Source organism: Strix uralensis, chromosome 4, assembly GCF_047716275.1.
Source record: "Strix uralensis isolate ZFMK-TIS-50842 chromosome 4, bStrUra1, whole genome shotgun sequence".
Lineage (NCBI taxonomy): Eukaryota > Metazoa > Chordata > Aves > Strigiformes > Strigidae > Strix > Strix uralensis.
Window position 1 is genome coordinate 89418476 of NC_133975.1, and position 19204 is coordinate 89437679.

At 42.7% G+C, this 19204-nt stretch overlaps 1 protein-coding gene across 1 annotated transcript in view; it reads right to left on the reverse strand.

Moving 5' to 3' along the window:
- CSTPP1 (centriolar satellite-associated tubulin polyglutamylase complex regulator 1) overlaps positions 1-19204 on the reverse strand; it is an 87239-nt gene that overhangs the window by 4183 nt on the left and 63852 nt on the right. Inside the window, exons 4-7 of the mRNA XM_074867705.1 lie at positions 11126-11210; positions 5592-5677; positions 2891-3086; positions 1215-1324 (exon numbers count right to left, since the gene is read on the reverse strand). Coding sequence (XP_074723806.1) covers positions 1215-1324; positions 2891-3086; positions 5592-5677; positions 11126-11210 — 477 coding nt within the window. The remainder of the gene's footprint in view (positions 1-1214; positions 1325-2890; positions 3087-5591; positions 5678-11125; positions 11211-19204) is intronic.

Sequence of the window (19204 nt, forward strand, 5' to 3'; positions counted from 1 at the left end):
ATCCAGGCATCACCTTCCCCAGTGAATACACTGCTTCCTAAGCCTGTTTGCAGAGGGGATTGCAGGGCTGTGTTCTTGCACCTTTGATATATAATCTCCATGTTGCTGGGTAAGCAGCCGTGCCCCAGAGGAGCATTAGCAGCTTAAATGGCTTGCTGTAAGAAGGGGCTCAGCCAGGGAAGAGACACTTTTACTCTACTCTGACACACACCTGTGCAAAAGAACAAGCCCTCAGGCAAGGTACACCTTTTCACTGAGGTTTGTCTTTGTAATATAGGGACTGGCCTAGAAGTAGAGGGAGAGGATACCTACCCAATGACAGAAAGCCTGAGTGGAGATGAGTGAAGATGAGTGTTTGGGTCTCCACACATATAAATATACCTCCTGGATACAGCCTTGTCAACAACAAAAAGCCACTTCTGTTCCCCTTTGCAAGAGGAGGAAGAGCACAAGCAAGGCATATGGGGGCAATACGGAACTGTGCGTCTGAAATGGGTATGGATTACATACTGTCCTTTGCCAATGCGACACTTTGCTTCCTTGCTCTAGAACAATATTGACCAGCACAACGTGGAAACAAGCAATGAGATGCTGCTTGGTAATCCCTCTGGTTCCCACAGCAGTCTAGTACAGTTTGTGTTTTTCATATTTTCAGCAGGCCACAGATTAATATACTATTGAGATCACACCACTTTGAGGGAAGATGGGGAAGAGCTGGGAAGGACTGGCCTCTGAGTCTTTAAGCTAAGGAGGCAGCAGCGGTTTTCCCATTAGGTGTACCTCCTTTCCTTGTAGATGAGAGCAGTCACTTAAAATCTGTGAGAGAATGAAGGGCTAAAACATAGGATGGGACTTCAGTACTGTTGACAGCAGTCAGCCACCTTAGTTGTCTTCTGACCACCTCTGCCCAACCTTTATAGCCAAACATGTTAAAACGACAATTCTGCTAAAATGATCAGCTATTGAAAAAGTAAAACACTATCTTAGGGCAGCATTTCATATTTAATTTTATCCTTGAAGCAGCTCCACAGCTTCAAGCAGACAGTAAGGTACAGTGTTATGTTTTTAAAGTTTAATCCATCAACAAAAAGATGAAAAACTTTCCCTTACTCTCTTCCTGACAGTGTAAAATCTGCGGCATGATTACAGAGGGAATTCCACAGAAGTGCAGAATGGCTAAAAATCTAGAGCTGTACCACTCACGGGAGTCTTACCTAGGGCTCTGTTGATGCCCTGATCCTTTGCAAGTGCCATAAGGAATCCATAGAAGGTCATTCTCTGTGCACTACTCAACATTTCCTTCACAAGAGCAGAAGGTGGACAGCTAGGAAAAGAGAGACAAAGAGGTCATATCTTGTCTTTTAAATTTTTTTTTCCCCAAGACCCAGCTCGAACTGTTGAAATTTTACCTTTTACCTGTTCTAACACTGTCAAGTTGCCCTCACTCAGTTTAAAACAAATAGCCATCAGCTTGCTTATTTAGCATTGCATCTGCCCCCCATTTGCTAAGCATGATGTTTGAGCTGCAGTACATCCCTAGGAGCAGTCTTACCTGTCTCCATTCCAAGGACAGGGAGAAAAGCCTAGATTCACTCAGAGGCATACACATCCCAACTCTTAGCATATTCTTTCAAAAATCAACTGGGAAATCCTTTCTTTTAGAAGACAATAAACTTTCGTAAGGGTTGTTGTCACCCTTTTATCAGTGATAGTCATCCAAGACACATGAAAACCTCTCCAATTATAGCCTAAATATGTTAGGTGGGGACTGAATTGACATGTCCCCTTCTTCTACAATCACTTTAAGCCCTGGCTCTGACTTCTAAGCAATAAATACCACTACAGGGATTCTTGCTTTTGCCTAATACTCCTTTAAAGAATTTCACGCAAAATAAAACTGCCTCATAAAGAGGAAGTGTTGAACAGTCCATGGTGTAGTGGCACCCCCGGGAGATGTGGGTGTGGGCTGGTGACCCCCCCAGGCAAAGGTGGTTACCAAAGCCTGGCTGAGGATTGAGCTACTGGATGAAAGGCTGGGAACGGCTCCCCGCACAGTGCTGTGCAGAGCCTGACCTACCAGATGGGCCCACAATATCCTTCCCATCTGAAACTCTTGGGACATACAGGGAACGTAGATCTTTTGTTAATTAAAAGAACAAAACAACCTGGCATCTCCATGCTTAGATATCTATAGTACTGGACAGTACTGACAGCAGTTCAGCAGTAATTTTGTGGATTGCAAATTTGGATTCAGGCACCTAAAGCAGGAATCAGGTGAAACTTGTGTCCTGAGTCTTTTTGTGGATCTAGCCCAAGACCTTCTAGCAGGACATGTGCTTGCTACCTTCAAGAAACTATGAAGAAAGTGTCTGCCAAAGCTATACAATAAGGTCTGGTATCGCTCCATCCCCTGCTGAACAAAGGCTAGTCTTGTGCCTGGGATCCATACCTGGAGACCAGCTCCCTCACCAGCTCAGGGACAGACTAGTAGTGTGATCTTGTCTAGGCTTCAAAGTCCATCCACCCCAGTGGGCCCTTCCTATGCTTCAACACCCAAGAACACAACTGCACTTATCTCCTCTAGTTAACTCATGATGGTAGCTAGACCTCTCCTTGATGAAAGTGTCAATGCAGAAGTGAGAAGGAAAGCAGAGACACAAATCAATCCATGACTTCAAGAATCAGCTCAAATCCCGTGTTTCTTAGGTCCATTAAATTGTTTCCTTTGGTTAAAGCAGTTCGGCTATGATCTCTTCCTTCATACTTCTCCAGTAAGATCTATTTGGGAGTTAGGGCTTGTTCAAAGTCCTGTATTTCTTCACAGCTCCAACCTTACAAAGGGTCTCCAGAGACACAGACTTCAAATCTGTGTTTTGGACTCCATTCGTACCTGTATTTTGATCTGTCACACAAGGACTCTAAGCACTGGTAGAAGAGCGATGCCTCTACCCCATCAAGTGGGCTGCAGTCATTTGGGGGCTGGCGCTGCCGATGTTGCCCAGAGGATGATGTTGGGACAATCACAGTATTTGGATTCTTACCAGCCAGTAGATCTTGATAAATGGCAGCCACACTTTCCAGAAACTCTGAAAAAACAGAAAGCGACTTAAAACTCAGGGCTATAACCAGCAAAGCATCCTCTTGACCTACCAGACCTGGAATTAAACTGTCATTCTCTGCTCTGTGAGGTACATAGCACCAACAGGAAATCAGCACAACACTACAGCATCCTGCATATTCAGATCAGATCTTACGCAGGCACAAACAGCCATTTCCATATAAATTGCTGGCTTCTTCCTGTCAGGATGATTATGAGAGGCCACTCACTCTGTTGAATGAGATTCTTCTCAAGGGAATAGAGGCTAGCTAGCACATGGATAAAACAGTGGAGCGTGAAAGCTAATGGTCAAACAAAAAACTAGTTTGCGAAGTCTAAAAAGTTTTCCTTCTCCATCTCTTGCCACTGATTAAGAACTCATCCAAGTTGGGCACAAACTATATGGAACTGCAACAGGAGGAAAGAGAGCAAGTTAGTCAGGGCTCCAGGCTGTATCCCAGCTTGTCTCTGTGCTGCTCCAAAGTAAATATAACACGGGATCTAGAGGAAGGGCCAGGGCAGGTCAGGGCTAGAGCTGGCAGAAAGCCTCTCCCCAGGCTCCTCATACTACCCACTGTTTACTGCAAGAGTCTAATTTTAAACAAGTTTGTTTATGGATGTGGTCAGCAGTTTACAAATCTAGATTCCATTTGGAGTGGTTTGCATGTGTGTGGGTTGGTGGGAGAGCGTCTGACAGGCTGCGTGTGTGCATTGTGCCTGGGTGAACAGGACAGGGATGGGATGTTTGAGCATGTGTACACAAGGGCCGGCTTGTGAGGACTCCAGTGGCATTTAAGTCCCGAGTGAATGGGAGTGTAATGCTGCGTGTGAGGCGGGTGGAGAGGAAAGGCAGGATGTCAGCAGGGCCTGAGGCTGTGCTGAGGTTCTGCAGCTCAGTGGAAATATTTGTTATATCAGAGAAGAAAAACTTTCCAAACACATTTTCTGTCCCTGGCTAAAGAAATTACAAGCCTGGTTCTGCCCAACCCAAAATCACCATTCTGAACTGTTTTTCTTTGATGAATTGTCATGGGTAATGTTGGAATATGCACAGGGGAGTTATAGGGGAAGTATATACAGAGAAGTACTGAGAAAAAGAGATTTTTTGTATGAGGGATAGCAGCTGACTCCTAACTGCTAGAAAGATGGGAACTGACAGATTGGATCAGAACAGCAGGCCACCCAAGTCTACTCTCTGACCACAGACTGTGCTCCACCACAGCTTCTAGCCAGTGTCTCCCAGTATCCAAACCTGGCCCCTTTTGCCTGGGCGAGGCCACTTGTGAGCTACGTCCATCAGAGGGAGCTAGTTAAGTGCGAGTGGACAGAAATCCATGGGCTTCCATTGCCTTTAGAATATGCTAGGTCCTGTGAGATGAGTAAGTGGCACCCCAGCAGCCCCCAGTGCCTGGCAGCATATGTAACTTTGATAAAGGAAATGCTTCTTTCCTTTTGCCCACTTAAGAAGTTCCCTGAATGAGATTCTCTCCCTTCAGCCACATTTTAGGGAAGCTAGGACAATCAGGCCAATATATTTAAAGCAGTCTTCCTGTACAGAACAAGCACCTGAATGTGGATCCAAGTTTCTCCCCCTTATCTCCTGAACTTTAGTTTAAAAATACCTGGGCATTTTTACAGATGTATATGTGTGGGTGAGCATATGTAAATACACACACAAACAAATATTATTTGAGTTGTACTTTTCCTGTCAAGAATTTTAAAAGAAGCACCCCCTCTAGTTAAAACTCAAACTGGGGGAAGGGGGTGGAATATGACCAACAATATGAAGAAGGTAGATGGGGATTAACTGTTCACTTTCCCTCCCAACTAGGGGCTCTCAAATCAAACAAGAGAGGTGGTTCTTCATGGGACAGGTGGCAGACCTGTGCAATGCCTTCCCAAAAGGTGCTGTGGAGGTTACAAGTTTATGTGATTTCAAGGGGAGGCTGGAGAAGCTCTTGGGAGAGGAATCTACTGGGGGTCCTAAACCCATGGAAACTTTACCCAGTTCAGAAACTCTCCGAGTTGAAACCGGCTCATAGTTGGGCGAAGAACTGTATTCATTTGTCCAGTTCCTTTTCCTTTCAAAGCACCAGCTGGTGGGCTTTTCTTATCCTGTCTCCAGCAGGGACCAATACTTTAGAGGCAGAAATGCTGTACTAAGGAAAGGAAATAAAATGTTCCTAGTAAAGTTAATTATTAGGTGCTAACATGCTCTGGATAAAACTGGAAATTTAAGTCTCAAGGCTAAGACAAATACATGCATAAGCCATAACAGTTACAGGTATCTTGTTATTCACAAAAATTTGGAACCTCCTTACAAAGCCTCCTAATCTCTTAGCATCAGTAATGCCTTTCATCAGTAGATTCCATTATCTATATATTTTCTGTGAAAAAACATATCGTTACAAGTTTCAAAAAAGTGCAGGGATTTGAAGCTGTGAAGTTGTAATGCTATACTAGCGGGTGAAGTCAGCAGCTTCCCAGAATTTACCTGAGTAGTAGAACTGGATCTGGAAAGCAAAAAGAAAATCAGAGAAAGACATCAGGCAATCCATAGCATCATCCATCAGCACAATCCTAGGAAAAGATCAGAGAAACAGTTTAGCATCTACAAAAGAACTAAAGTCTGTAACCAGGAACCCCAGATCTAGAGAAAGTGCTGCGAGGGAGCTACATGCAACTGAGGATTGCTAGAGGCTTGGCCCAGGGTAAGAGGTTATGAGAGAGGAATAGGAACACCCACTGCTGCATGGATGTGGACACACTAACACCAAATGAAGGCAGCTTAAGAACCTGCAGCGAGGAGAAGATCCTCAATGTCAATGCTATGACACCCTTCAGCTACAGGGGGAACAGAGCAGTGTGACATGGATGTCAACCGTTCAAAACCTGGTGGATGCGATGGAACGAACACTGGCATAAAAACCGCAACACTGGTTCACACGGCTACACAAAGGGTAACTGTGCTACAGACAAGACAGTTACACAAATATTAAACTGGTGTGAGAAGAGACTTATGCTATTCCTCTGTATACCAGAGGTCATCAAACTGGGATATTTTCAGATTCATAAGGATAACAACCGTTCTTAATTCCCAATCTATACTCAGACAAACTCCACTTGACTACAGAGAAAATAACATTGCACCAACAATCAGCTTTCTTATTGCACACTGTGAACATCCTATCCTCCATTCCTGATGAATGAATTGGTCTCTTTTCCTATCTATCAGGTCTATCATTCATTTGACTATCTGGTCAAATTTCACGGAAACTGAAGACTTCTCAGGCCAGGGACAATGTCTTCTTTCTCTCTGCTAAGCCCCAGGTGCATGTAGAGAGCTACATGCATCCCTATTTTGAAACATATTTCATGAACATGGAAAGTATCAGCCACAGGCCATAAAGATGAAGAGGTAGCAAAGTACAACTCCTCCTTTCAGAAGAAAACTCGTGATTTCAGAAGTACGTTAGGACAAAAACGTTCATAAAAATGAAAACAAAACTAATGCTCTGGTCAATACCACTAGATAAGGATGAAAAGGTCAGTCTGTGAAGTGAGGAAAATCAAACTTGGGCTGATCAATGACAGGTCAGACTGGAAAACAGAAGGAAACACTCCACTTTGATGGGAAAAAACAGTATTTGGACAATGCTAAAGAAAGGTAGTTGGTACTTCTTTTCAAGTGTGTGCAGGTCTACTGACCCTGTACAGTCAGTATCTGGCATATCATGTCATATGAGAAGGATCATCAGTTCATTATAGCCAGAGTACGGGTCACCTTGTAGGACCCTTTTGAACACAGGGCCAAATGCAATCCACGGACCAGCTCCTGCAGCATCGATGGTCTAAACACATTGCTGGGGAAACACTGTTCTGTCTCATGTAAAAGACTCCAGGGAGCTGTGTGGGAGGCTGACCTAGAAGAGTTATAGGATCTTGCAAGACTTCCCTGCCACTCAGACCAGTTCTGTTCACTGTGGCAAAATCAAACATGTAGAGCAGCTTGAATTAATTATCTCAGAGAAGAAAGACTGGGGCTAAGAGGGTCCCCAGGAGAAAAGCCAGTATTTAAAACAAAACCCTTTGAAGATGTCAAAGTGCTTCTGATTTATTTATTATGTTCCAGAAGCCTCCTCCTCCTCCTGTCTAAAGAAGCAGTAGCTTCAGTTCTTAATTCTCACTAATAAGCATGTTACTGAGATTGTCAGTGGCCACATCAAGGAAATGGCTTTGAAGCTGGCAGGCAGAGCATCTTCATCTCTCAGGCAATACTGCTCAGCCACCAGTGTTTCCAACCACTATTTAAGCACTGGAAACGCGATGGGCCACATCACTGAAGAGCTGCAATCCCTCCTTTGAAATGATGGTCTGTCTCCCAGATACCCTCAAAGCACAAGCTCCGAAGCTTTTGCCAGTACATTTCTCCATCCTGGAGATGCAGGAGAACAACAGTGCAAAGGTTTTTTTACGTATTTGTTATGTAGAGAGACAATATTCTGTTACCTTCATGACAATCGATTCATTTCACTTGTTAAATCTAAAGCTGTGGTCAATGGCTGTGCTCTGCAGCACCAAGTCCCAGTCACTTACTCAGAGGAGAGCACAAGGAAGCAGGCAGAGGTCTGAGAATTTGCTGGACATTTCTTGCTGTTAAAGACAGCAAGGAGCCTCTAAGGAAGACTGTACGGCACATCTGTGATGGAGGAGAGTCTAAATAGAAGCAGGTGCACTCTGGTGCTGGGTTACTGACTCCACTTGGCCCAGGAGTCTGCACTCCGGAAATGTTGAGAAGTCTTTAAATCCAATACAATCATTTATGAGGAGATTGACTGCAGCTGGCTATTTCCCCACACAGCCAGCTGACTGAGCAGTCAGGGAAGCGGGGAGAGCATCACAGGCAACATATCTGCACCTCTTCCCTGAAATATCTGGCAAGGAGGGAAGACTAGCCATGGACTGTAACCCAGACAGCAGGACCAAAATTGAGCACAAAATCTGAAAGTCTGAACTGCAACTCAAAGGAGTTCATCAGGTAGCTGATATTTCAAGGGATTTTTTATTCATTCTTTCTTGTCCAAATTAGACTTCAAGCCCTCAGGGGCACAGAGTATTTACAAAGTTAATAGTCGGCACTCAATGAATAATGAAAATCAAGGAGAAACTTTGGAAAGGACTGAAGAAAGATGCCTACGCTTGAGGGACTCTGGTAAAGGGTGTAGTGGTCTTTCAGGGTTCAAGTGGGTTTGGCGGGCAGGAAAGCCTTGCTACTGTGCCAATGGGGAAACTTTATGATCTACTGATTGCGGTTAAAATCTCAGAAACCCAGACTAGACAGGATGTCCCCAGGACAAACTCTAGACCAGGCAAGTTGAAAGGACTTTTACTGTTTTCTGCTACCATTAAAGGCTAACTGACACAATCTGTCCTAAGGCCAGGCTGGCTCAAATGAGCCTTCAGGGACTTGGTTTGTTTACTGATACATGGAGGCAAAAATAAGCGGAACATAGAAAGAGGGCAAGATACACACTCTGAGGCAATCTTTTAACAACAGGGGTACAGACTTGCAAGCCCCACATCCATTAGCACTGATCAGTGCAACATAAGCTCCCATACGACATAAAACAGCATAGGAGCTGTGAACCACTCAGCTCTCGCTACTCAAATGCGGGCATCAAGTTCCTTGTGTTTCTATTACAAAAGAAAAGTCAATACTCAGGTACAGAGCATCATGGCATCAAACCAGAAAAATCCCTCATTTTCTGTCCTCCTGCAGTTTCAAGATTCAGAAAGCCAAAAGGCGTCTCTGAAGATCAAAGGTATCTCTGTAGATTAAAATCTTCAATCTGCTAATAGCTATAACACTTTGAAGAAAAAAAATCCAAGAAATCTCACAGACACAGATAGCCTGATTCTTTTTTGGGAATGACTTCTGCACTTGTGCAGCACCAGGAACAGAAAAATGGAGCTCTCTGGTGTCATGCGAATAAAACCTATATTGTTGTAGCCTCCGTTCTTCTGCTCTGACATTTTCTGATCTTACTCCCACTGTTTGTTATCAGTGCATAGCAACAGCTCCTGGATGAGTGGAGTGCACCGTGCTGTGAGATCATCTCAGTCATGCAGCACTGAGACTACAATGACGACTGCTCTCGTCCCAAGGGCACCAATAATTACACAGGTCCTGGCTGTATCAGTGAATGCTGTGGCCACTTCCATGGCTACTTTATTTAATTCCTTTCCCAAGCAAATTAGCAACAGAACCGCTGGGGGTGTGTAGACTGAAGGAGGAACAATGTCAGTAGGTTTGCATGGGACATCCATGCTTTGCAAGGACTCAAATCAATGGGTGTCGGAAGACAGACTTCAGAGTTCACCTCTCTAACTGGCAGAGACCAAGGAGGACAACAGGAAGTGTATACCAGAAAAAGGACAAGAGGACGAGCAACAGTTGGAAGGGAAGAGAAAGATGGTTCAGAAATATGACAAGTTTTATTAAAATTGTTCAGCTAGATTAGTTTGTAACGGAATAATAGCAATGTGTAAGTAGATCTCTAGCCAGCCAAAAGTAGGAGTGAGGTCATCCCCACCTGAGCCTGGGTGCCTCTGCCAGAGATCTCATTTCTCCCCAACACCTGCTCCCAAAGCTGGCTTGTCTGTCTCTACGGCACATGCACAGCAGTGCGGCAGGCCCCTGAATGGGGCCTCTAGTTTACAACAGCCTTGTGGATTAAATTCCTTGACACAAACATCATAACGTGTAGATATGCTGAAGTCTCCTTTCATGCACCATCACAAATTCTTGCTTGGCTCAACTGGAACCCTATGAAACACACACCAGCGCACGGGACTGGTGCTTGTGTACCTCTGTGAAAGGAGGCAGCAGCTATATCCCTGCTACAGGGTTAGCATTCTTTCTTAGTCTGGCACTGGGGGCCAAGCAACTGTACTCTGTGCAGCCTCAAAGGCCCTCTGATAAGCTAGAGGGAAAAGTGGTGCTCAACTTTTAGTTTTAATTGAACCAACACAGCTTTAACTGTGGTTCAATTCAGATAGCAGCATATAGGAGCCAGGGAAGAATTCAGAGAATCAGCCAAGTGGAAGTACTAGCAGATGGATAACACTTGTCTTTTTCACTTGCCTTTCTTAATATAATTTTCATGGGACTCTGAGGCTAAAGAAAGATAACAGAATGACAAATAGAAAATGAGGACCTTTTCATTATGGAGGCCATGAACAACATAGGCAGCAGCTAATATCCTGATCACGTGTCTGGATCCTGTTTCCAAATGTTGTATCTGGGTCCATGAAAAAAGTTAAATTTCCATGCCCCCTCTGCTGAGATGGCTAGGAATGAGCATATTATATACGTGTGTGTGCGTGTGCACTCCTCCTGAGATCTGAACTGACCCCCCCCACCCCAACAGATGCATATACCTTATTACATTTTCACTATCAGATAGTTAATAATCAACTGCCTGGGCTGGACTGGAACCAGCGAGCACTATCAGTAAAAAATTCCATATCCCATTATCAGTGCCCTGAGCCATCTATCTGCTTTAAGCCTTGTCTAGATTAAAATAAAATTTCAAACAGATTAGCTACCATGTTCTTAACTAACGTACTTTAAAACACTGGCAATCCTTCAGAGGTTAGTATCTTTTAAACACGATCAACCATAGGAAGCTGGGGCGAAGGGGAACACATTTTAAAAATGGTAAACAGTATTTGAAATCATGTCAGTTAAAAACACATTGGCTAACATTCTTTTACATGCAACTCATCTTTTGAACACAGAGCCAGCAGCAGCATTCTGCACAGATATTTTAGTCTCTGTATACCTTAAATATACACTCTTTCTCATTGCTAGAAAAACACCCTGTTCTTAACCTCAAAACATGGTATTTCTTTTCCGCAGAATCTTAAAAGCTGAAGGTCCCTGTCCAGACCTTTACCCACAGATCTAGTTCCTAAGTCCATGTGTGTAGGACTGATCTTGCCTTAAAAGAGAGGATGAGGACCCACCTTGCTGCTTTCTGAGTGAGTTCCATTGGGAAGTCAGGGCAGAGCAGCTGCAGCAGGCAGTGGTATTCCTGTGCTGTCAGCAAATCTGCAGGAAAAGAGAGGTGAGAACATTGTAATTCTTTTACAGGCTGTTCCCTCCCTTTGCTTCCTCTCCAGCAAAAAAACCTTATATTCCTTTCTACTCTCAATTCAAGTAGACTGGGTGACGACAATTGTCAATGACAATAATGGCAGTATAACTGCTCCCTAGATCCTCACAGCTGGGCTCTTCAGACAGAGTTTCCAGCAAAGACAATCAGAAAGAGCCCTGCTAAAGGCAAAATGCTGTTGGAGAGGCTCCCGCAGAGAAACTGGTAACAGGTAGTGATTCAGTGTGAAAAAGAGGTAACCAAAACAGGGCAGTTTCAAGTGAGAACACAGTTTGGTTTGACTTCAACATAATCATGTGGAAAAAGGAATAATTTCAAAGTTGCTTAAATTTGCTGAAATTCACTGGCATGGTGACATTCACCACAATACGCCTGAAAACCACCCACAGAACATCTGGCAGCAGTAACAAAGGCAAACAAGGTTTTTGGGTTGTGTATGGAAGGTTACAGAGCATAAACCACAGACGTTATTACTTTGGCATTTGGTAAGGCATTTGGATGGTCCCTCTTGGAACAATGTGTACAAATCTGGTCACTGTATTATAGGAAGCACAGAACGAAGATCCAAAAAACACAAGAAAACCAATCAAATGATTCATGTTTTAGAGAGCAGCTTTGTGAAAGACTGGTCAAGAAAGGCCTCTGTGGTTCAGCAGCAGGAGTCTAAAAGAGGTGACTCTTAGGGAAGCTTATAGGATCCCAAGGGAATGGAAACATACTGATGTCAGAAAGCCCTACATGATTGTATGTTCATAGTCCAAAAGGCTGTGGACTGGAGCTAAGGAGAAGACTAGCTGAACAGCAGCAATTTTGCAGTACTTCTATATAGAGAAGAATGCAAAGTATGGAAGAAAGCGCCAGGGGTGGAAGTAGAGCCAAGCAGTAGTCAGGGAGGGGATCCAAAGGGCACAGGCATTAGGGCTGAGGTACAGAGCATGAGCTCTATTGCCACAGACACATCTTAGCCTTCCTTAGGCTCCTATGCATTTGCATGGAGCAATCAACCTTGTTCCAGATGATAGTCACAACTTCTCTGTATCTCCACTACTCCTCAAAGCCTGGTAGTTCGACAAAAGCCAGAGAAGGGAAAATGTTATACCTTTGTCTGATGTTTCAGGAGGCAGGTATGCAGTATCAAAGGGACGTTTCACTGTGACATCCAACCCAGCCAAATGAATATTTTCAATGTTGACTAAAGAAATACTGCAGGAGGACTGTCACCAAAATGGAGTTATAAACTTTTCTTTTACCTACATTATTAGCCCAGGAAGCAGAGGAAAGATAGGAGTGAGCTACTATTTTTCTCTTCAGTTCAGGAAACCCTATAGCTGAAAGACATTGTTGTCAGCTTCTTTAACATCCATTACAGGCACTCCAGAGTGCTATACTTTGCACTGCTCTTGGGAGGACTTTCTATCTAATGAAGCACCTTAGGTTTAGGGTCATGCTATGAAAAGGTGATTTTGCTCTGTCTGGAAGAGCCAACTCTGCAGTCAGAAATCTGCTATAACACAAGGAAGTCCCAGCCTGTGCAGAACTACAATACCGTTGCAGGGATTTGTGCGACCTATTCTACCGTAGGGATAAATACATCAGAATCTCTCTTCTTCCAAAACTTGAATGCTGAGCTGAATTAAATTTCTGTGACTGCACTGAAATTACAGATGTTTGGGAGACTATGGAGGGCACTGTAACTTTTCTGTATTGTCATTTCTTACTAAAACACAAATCAGAAGGTGCTCGATGTTGCAGATACTATCTTGATCCTTCAGTCAGTGTATATCTGAGCTTGGGTTAATGATGGCATCTAGTGGAATGGTGGGGTTTTCTCTTGCAATGTTAGCTAGTAAGTACCTTGAATGTCATCAAGGAAAGTATCACCAACTTTTATGTATAACTGCAAATGGGTATTATTGAAAAAGTCCCAGTTAACACGAGCAGGAAGATGCCTATTTTTAACTGAATTTTCAGCTCACTATTTCTCTTTCATGACACTACATAGAGGAAAGAAATTTTTCTTCGTTATTTTGTTAGAACAACAGTCATTTATAGCAATAGAGATTTTGGTCCTAAGTTCTTAAGAAAAGTATCTGATCATGTAAGGTACATGCAAGTTTCATAAAGTCATCTTCAACAGGCTCAGCATAGGAAGTAGGTTACAGGAAAACAGAGAAGTTGGGCATAAAAAGGCTCTTTTGAAACAGACACTTTCTCATAATTGAAGAGGACAGTATGAACGTCTTACAACTACTCTTCAAGGCTTTCTAAATCTAGCTTTAAATAATGCTGGGCATTAAACTTCTGATCTTTGTTTAAGAAGTCTGCATGTTGGTCTGAAGGACTCACACCATTTGGAAGCTTTATGCAACACTCAATTTACATTTTTTGTTTGCTTAAGTTGAAATTCCTATTTATGCATCCTTGTACCTCTGGCTCTGCATTATCTTCTCCTTTCATTTGTCAACAGAACATTATAATAACCCTTTCTTCATACTGTATCTTATTCAATCTATTTAACTGATACTTACTTAAAGTTAAATCTGTTTATCTTACCCTCTACATCCCTCCCTACCTAGCCTAGTCATATCTGTTGCTCTGCTTTGATCCCCTTTAGATTTTCACAGTGATGTCCAGCAGTGTACAAAGCATCCCTCATGCATTCAGAACAGACAGGCTCTAGGAGGATAATCTGCCCACTTTCATCAGTGAAGCCCCTTTTCATTAATTCTGAACATTAGCGTTCTCTTTTCTCCCCTTGAAGGTGAAGGAGTTTAAGGTTTTTTTGAAGGATGAGGTTTCCTGAGAAAGCTGCACTTTGTTTGCAGTCCCTGTCAGGTTGCTAGACAAAAGCAGCTTGAGAGGGTAACCGGGCCCTAAGCAAGCATTACTTTTGAGGCATAAATAGAGATCTCCCATTTGCTGGAAATAACATACTTGTAAAACTTATAATAATTTATGCTGTCTTTTTCTCCTCCCTCTTCATACCAAGTCACAGCATCACCCTTACTCCTCCATCAGAAAACAACGAAACAACATAGAGCAGAAGCAGAAGTCTGCTCAAAAAGACTCTGGAAAAGGGTGGCAGAGATCCTCTCCAACCAGCACATCAGAGGGTGAAGTTCATTGTCAATAAAACTGGAATTAATTACAGTTTCAGTCTTTGAGCAAATGGTCTATTTAGATGGGAACTGCACACAAAGCTGAAGTCGTGCAGAGAAATTCCTCCTCTAGAGAAAGAAGCCCTTTGCTTCTTGTGCCTGGAGAAATGGCACCAAATTAGTCACTGAAGTATGCAGGCAGACCCTTTTAGGCTGCAACACAAGTCAGGCTGTGGACAACCCAGGCGCCTGACCAATAAATCATATCAATTTCTCAGACTACAGATGGGTACCTATTACACAGGAAGGGGGATCACCGCAGACCTTAGGAGGTGTCTACAGTTTGCTGTGATGACTGTTTTCCTGTTCTCTACAGCAAGGTCAGTGAAGACCATGCAGAAAATTACATTTGCCCATGCACCATACTGTCTGCCAAGAGCTGCTTGGAATAAACAAGGGCAGTTTTGGTGCATGACCACATTGCTCCTTCCTGTCTCCAGGCCACAGCTGAGTAAATAGTGTTCAACACTGCATGATGAAGAAAGAAAGAAAGAAAGTACCAGTCAGAATGAGTGAAAACTGGAATCCACAACTGCTACTTTGGTTGCTACCACAAATTACTGTATCTCAAGTTCCAGTAACAAATGAAGCAAATCACAGAGAGTTTAAATTTGACCCCACAGCACAGGGCAGTGAGCTATACACACTCTACCGAGCTCTCACAATGGAACAAACTTGTTCATAACACATGCTTAAGGATGGAGAGAGATTGCAACCTGCATGTTAACCATGTTCATGTACAGCTGCACATAACGCTTTGCTCTTCTACTGCAAAGCAGCTAATAACAAATTCCAAAGTGATTTTAAAACAGCAGTGCACTAAGAAGGAGCCTGGAGGCTTCATAGAATAAGCACAGAAAAGTAAAGTGATATGGCTGGAGTTGCAGAGGAAGTACTTCAACTGTTCAGTCATAATTTTTGCTGTACTGGGCTTCAAACTCCTGCCCAGCCTGTAGAGCTGCTGCTACTACTGTGCCACTAGCAAAATCCTGACTCTTCCCTACAAATCTCACTGTCTGCAAGTACTTTACTGTCTTTTAGTGCCTGAGGCAGACTCTTCCTCATGCTTCAGAGGCAGGGGAGAAGGAAGTTTATTCCTGCAGTACAGCCTTAGAAAACAAACACTGCTTTCTGGATAAAAATGGCCTACCTTTGAGAAACATGAAGGTAGCTGCTTTGTAGTTGCCTGGCTTTTAAAACACATATTGTTTTTACCAGCTTCTGGTTTGTATGTGGCTGACAGATGGCACCTGACCCGAAGCGATGCAAACTCTAGGAATGCTAAATGATGCGTTTATGATGCTGTCAGTGTCATGAGTGAAGTGTAGACACACCTGAGCTATCTCTAAACTAGTTATATTTCATACTGACAGCAGCCTAGCCACAGAAGCCTGGAGCTCAGTGAAGGCTGTAAAATCTACCCAGGAAGCCAATAAATATTTAGGGCTTAGCCTGAATTGCAGTCATTGCTGTTGTATCTAGGCTGCTTTCAGCACAAGAAGTAGCTAGCTACAATGCTGTCACAACACTGTGACAGCTATAAATATGCCCAAAGCAGCAGGAGAGTATCTACTGCAGTTGGTGTACGAAATCTGCCCCAAAAAGTCACATTAGTAACTTCCCAGAAACACAAGGATTGCCTTGATGAATATACATTAAAGTTCCCTATTCTCATCAGCTTTTATGTACAACCACTATCCAAGCAGGCTGGAGCCCCGGGCAATGTAGCCTTCCCCTTTGGATTATGGTAGGACACACAGTTTCCACAGGTTGCTTTTCTACCACAGTCATGAAATCATTCAAGAGTCATAAAGTCATAGAGCTGTAAATCAGTCTCCTGGAAACAAAACAGAGAACAGCCTCATAAATAATAATATTTTTTGAAGCGCTGGGAGAGTCTTTCCTGGCCTTTATTTCTTTAATGTTTCTGGTATAATAAGTATCACATCCTTAGGATTCTCTCTATATCTGTGCAAGCTTGCAACTTTGTAGAAAAGAACAAAAACAAACAAAAGCCCCTAAAAATTAAAGTTCTTGTGCTGTCTATAGGAGCTGCAAATTTACAAAGAACTGAATATAAACATGAGTGTTGATAATACTGCAACTTCACAACTCACATTGGCCAATAGGCTATGCTCTGCACATGCCTTGTTCACAAGATACCTATAGCCTCATTTCCTCCATATACACAGTGCTAAGAACAAACAGAAAACCAAGAATTCTAGGAAAATCAGTCCATGCATAGGACCTGAACAGCAATATACAACTGTGTAAAAAACCCATGTCTCCCTCATAACACTTTTAACTCTAAAAAAAAATAAATTTTTCTCCCCTTTCGATTAATCTTTTATAAAATTTTTCACTGATAGATTTTATGATCTATTGTGAAGAAGATCTGTTTCTGTTACTTGAGAAAAGCATTGTTTAAATAAGAATTTGAAACAAAATAAAAACATTCAAGGCCTGTTTCTTTGACTAATTCGCTTTTTCCACTGATGAGAAGAGATATAAAATAAACAGAAACCAGATCCAGAATGTGCATTTGTCTAATTTTAAAAATTGATTTTCCTTATTTTTCAAACAAACAAAAAGCAAAACAGCAGGTCACATAATTATCCCCATAATTTGAGATGGAAGGTTAAACAAAGCTAAACTAAACAATACGGAATAAGCACTCACACACTTTCCCCTTAAATTGTGTAAGCATGTGTACAGCATAAGATGTGTACAGCAGGATTCATTCTGCTCTTGAAGTGTACAGACAGCTCCCACAATCATTAGAAAATAGTCTTAAGAGCATAGGAAAATCCGAAGAAAACTGAGAGAAACCCACTTGTTACTTTTAAGTGACTTTTAAGTGACAGGAAAATGCACTAGAAGCCAAAGACTTCTGCCAGGTTATCTCAAAAACAATTTCATTTTTTAAAGGAAGGTTTTCTAGTGAATAGTTTAAAGAGAGTAATGGTCAAATGTTTCATGGATCAAGGTAAGAATCTGTGCTTTACATGGAATCTTGGACATCAGCAGCTTTAAAAGACTATGTGGCTTTGTACCAGTATCTGGCTCAATCTCATTAGATACTAACAAAAAAAAAAAGTTTGTAATTTTAATAACTGGATGCATTACCTGTGCCTTCCTGATGGTGAAGTTCAACAAGCAGCTAAGTCAATCTAAAACATTACTCTTGCTGAAAGGGGCAGGTCTCACTCCTTCCTCTTGTCTTTCCTTTCCCCTCACTTGCTGTTGGCCACGTGGTTCTGAACCACCCCTTGTACCAGCTCTGGCACTCAGCACACCCCTTGCTGAGAAAATTCAACTTTTTTTCCTGGGCTAGTGAGTTGAACTGACTCTCAGAAGTACCTGATGAAAGCTCATGCAAAGCAAGCTGTGGAAGAGCATGGCCAGATGCAGGGAAGAGAGAAGAAGGTGGAGAAGGAGAGCAGAACCCCCCCTCCTCAGCAGAGGTAAACTGTTAAATGAGCTCAGGTAATTCCCTGCTTAAGATGTTTTAATTCTTAAAGTCCAGGATGTATGCAATGCATTGCCATAAGATTAATGATCCTCCAAATGAAAAAAGTAGGTTCAGCTTTACTGGCTGTACTTGCATCATATCTGCTAAGATGGTTTGTGAACACTGTTATCAGACACACTCTTAAGACAGAATTTTTGGCATCCTTACTATTCAAGCAGACAGATGAGTTCAGGTTATTCACACGCCCCATCTACTCTTTCCACTGATACCATTTAGGTCCTCCCAGAAGGGATCCCAGGGCATCCTCAGGAAAGGACCCCAGAAGACTTTGTGTCTGACATGACAGCAAAAGCAGACAGGGTAACTGAAGAAGGCGCAGAGTTGCTAGAGTCTGGCTCGGGGTGGGGAGGACATCTTCCAGGAGGGTACTTGCAGCACTGGCTGCACCCTAGATTGCCTCTCCTGATTTATGAGAATACTTGCAAAATCCTGCCAGACATAAGGGTGGTGCTGCAGGCAAGCAGTCCTCACAAACAAGGTGTTTTGCACTCTACAAAAGGAGCATGGCTGCAAACAGCAGACTTAGACGGGCGATGCCTGTTGACAACAGGTAGAAAGACCCAGTTTATGATGTGAAAAAGCAAAGACTGGCAAAGATTTCGTGAGATTTGCCTGGAACAACCTGTCAGACTCAGGACAAATATAGTAGAGAGCTAAGCTGACTGACCTAAAAAGATTGTTGGGAGAGTGCTACAAGAGAAAACAGCTAAAGGGGATTAGCACTGTGGTTGAGCAGAAAGCTAATTTTGAGGCACTCAGGTAAGGAGGAAAAGATTCAGCTGCAGCTGATGTGAAGAATGAACTAATTTGTTCTGGAGGGAATCTGGACAGTTCATGTGAATGGTAAATACACTGCAAAGTGGGCTTATTATGGACAAAGCTCCAGTAGCACCATATTTTGAGTGAGTTAAACGTTTTTTAAAGAGTAAGATCCTCAGTCCTCTAGTTGGTGTGATCATTTTTCTGCCCTTTGATCTTGAGCTCTTTTATCAATAAACCACTTGCCAGATTAACAAAAGCAAAAAATGAATTTATACAGAATTGCTCCAATTCTATCTCCAAAATCCAGAATCTTGCTGTTTACACAAACTTTAATCATCCTCTAGTCTCTTTCAAATTCCCCATAATTATCCTTCAGTATCAACTGTTTCATGTGGCAGCATTACTTCAGCTTTGAGTGAATGTTACTCAGGGCAGAATGAACTGTGCCAAAGGTACAGTCCAAGGCTATCATCTGGCG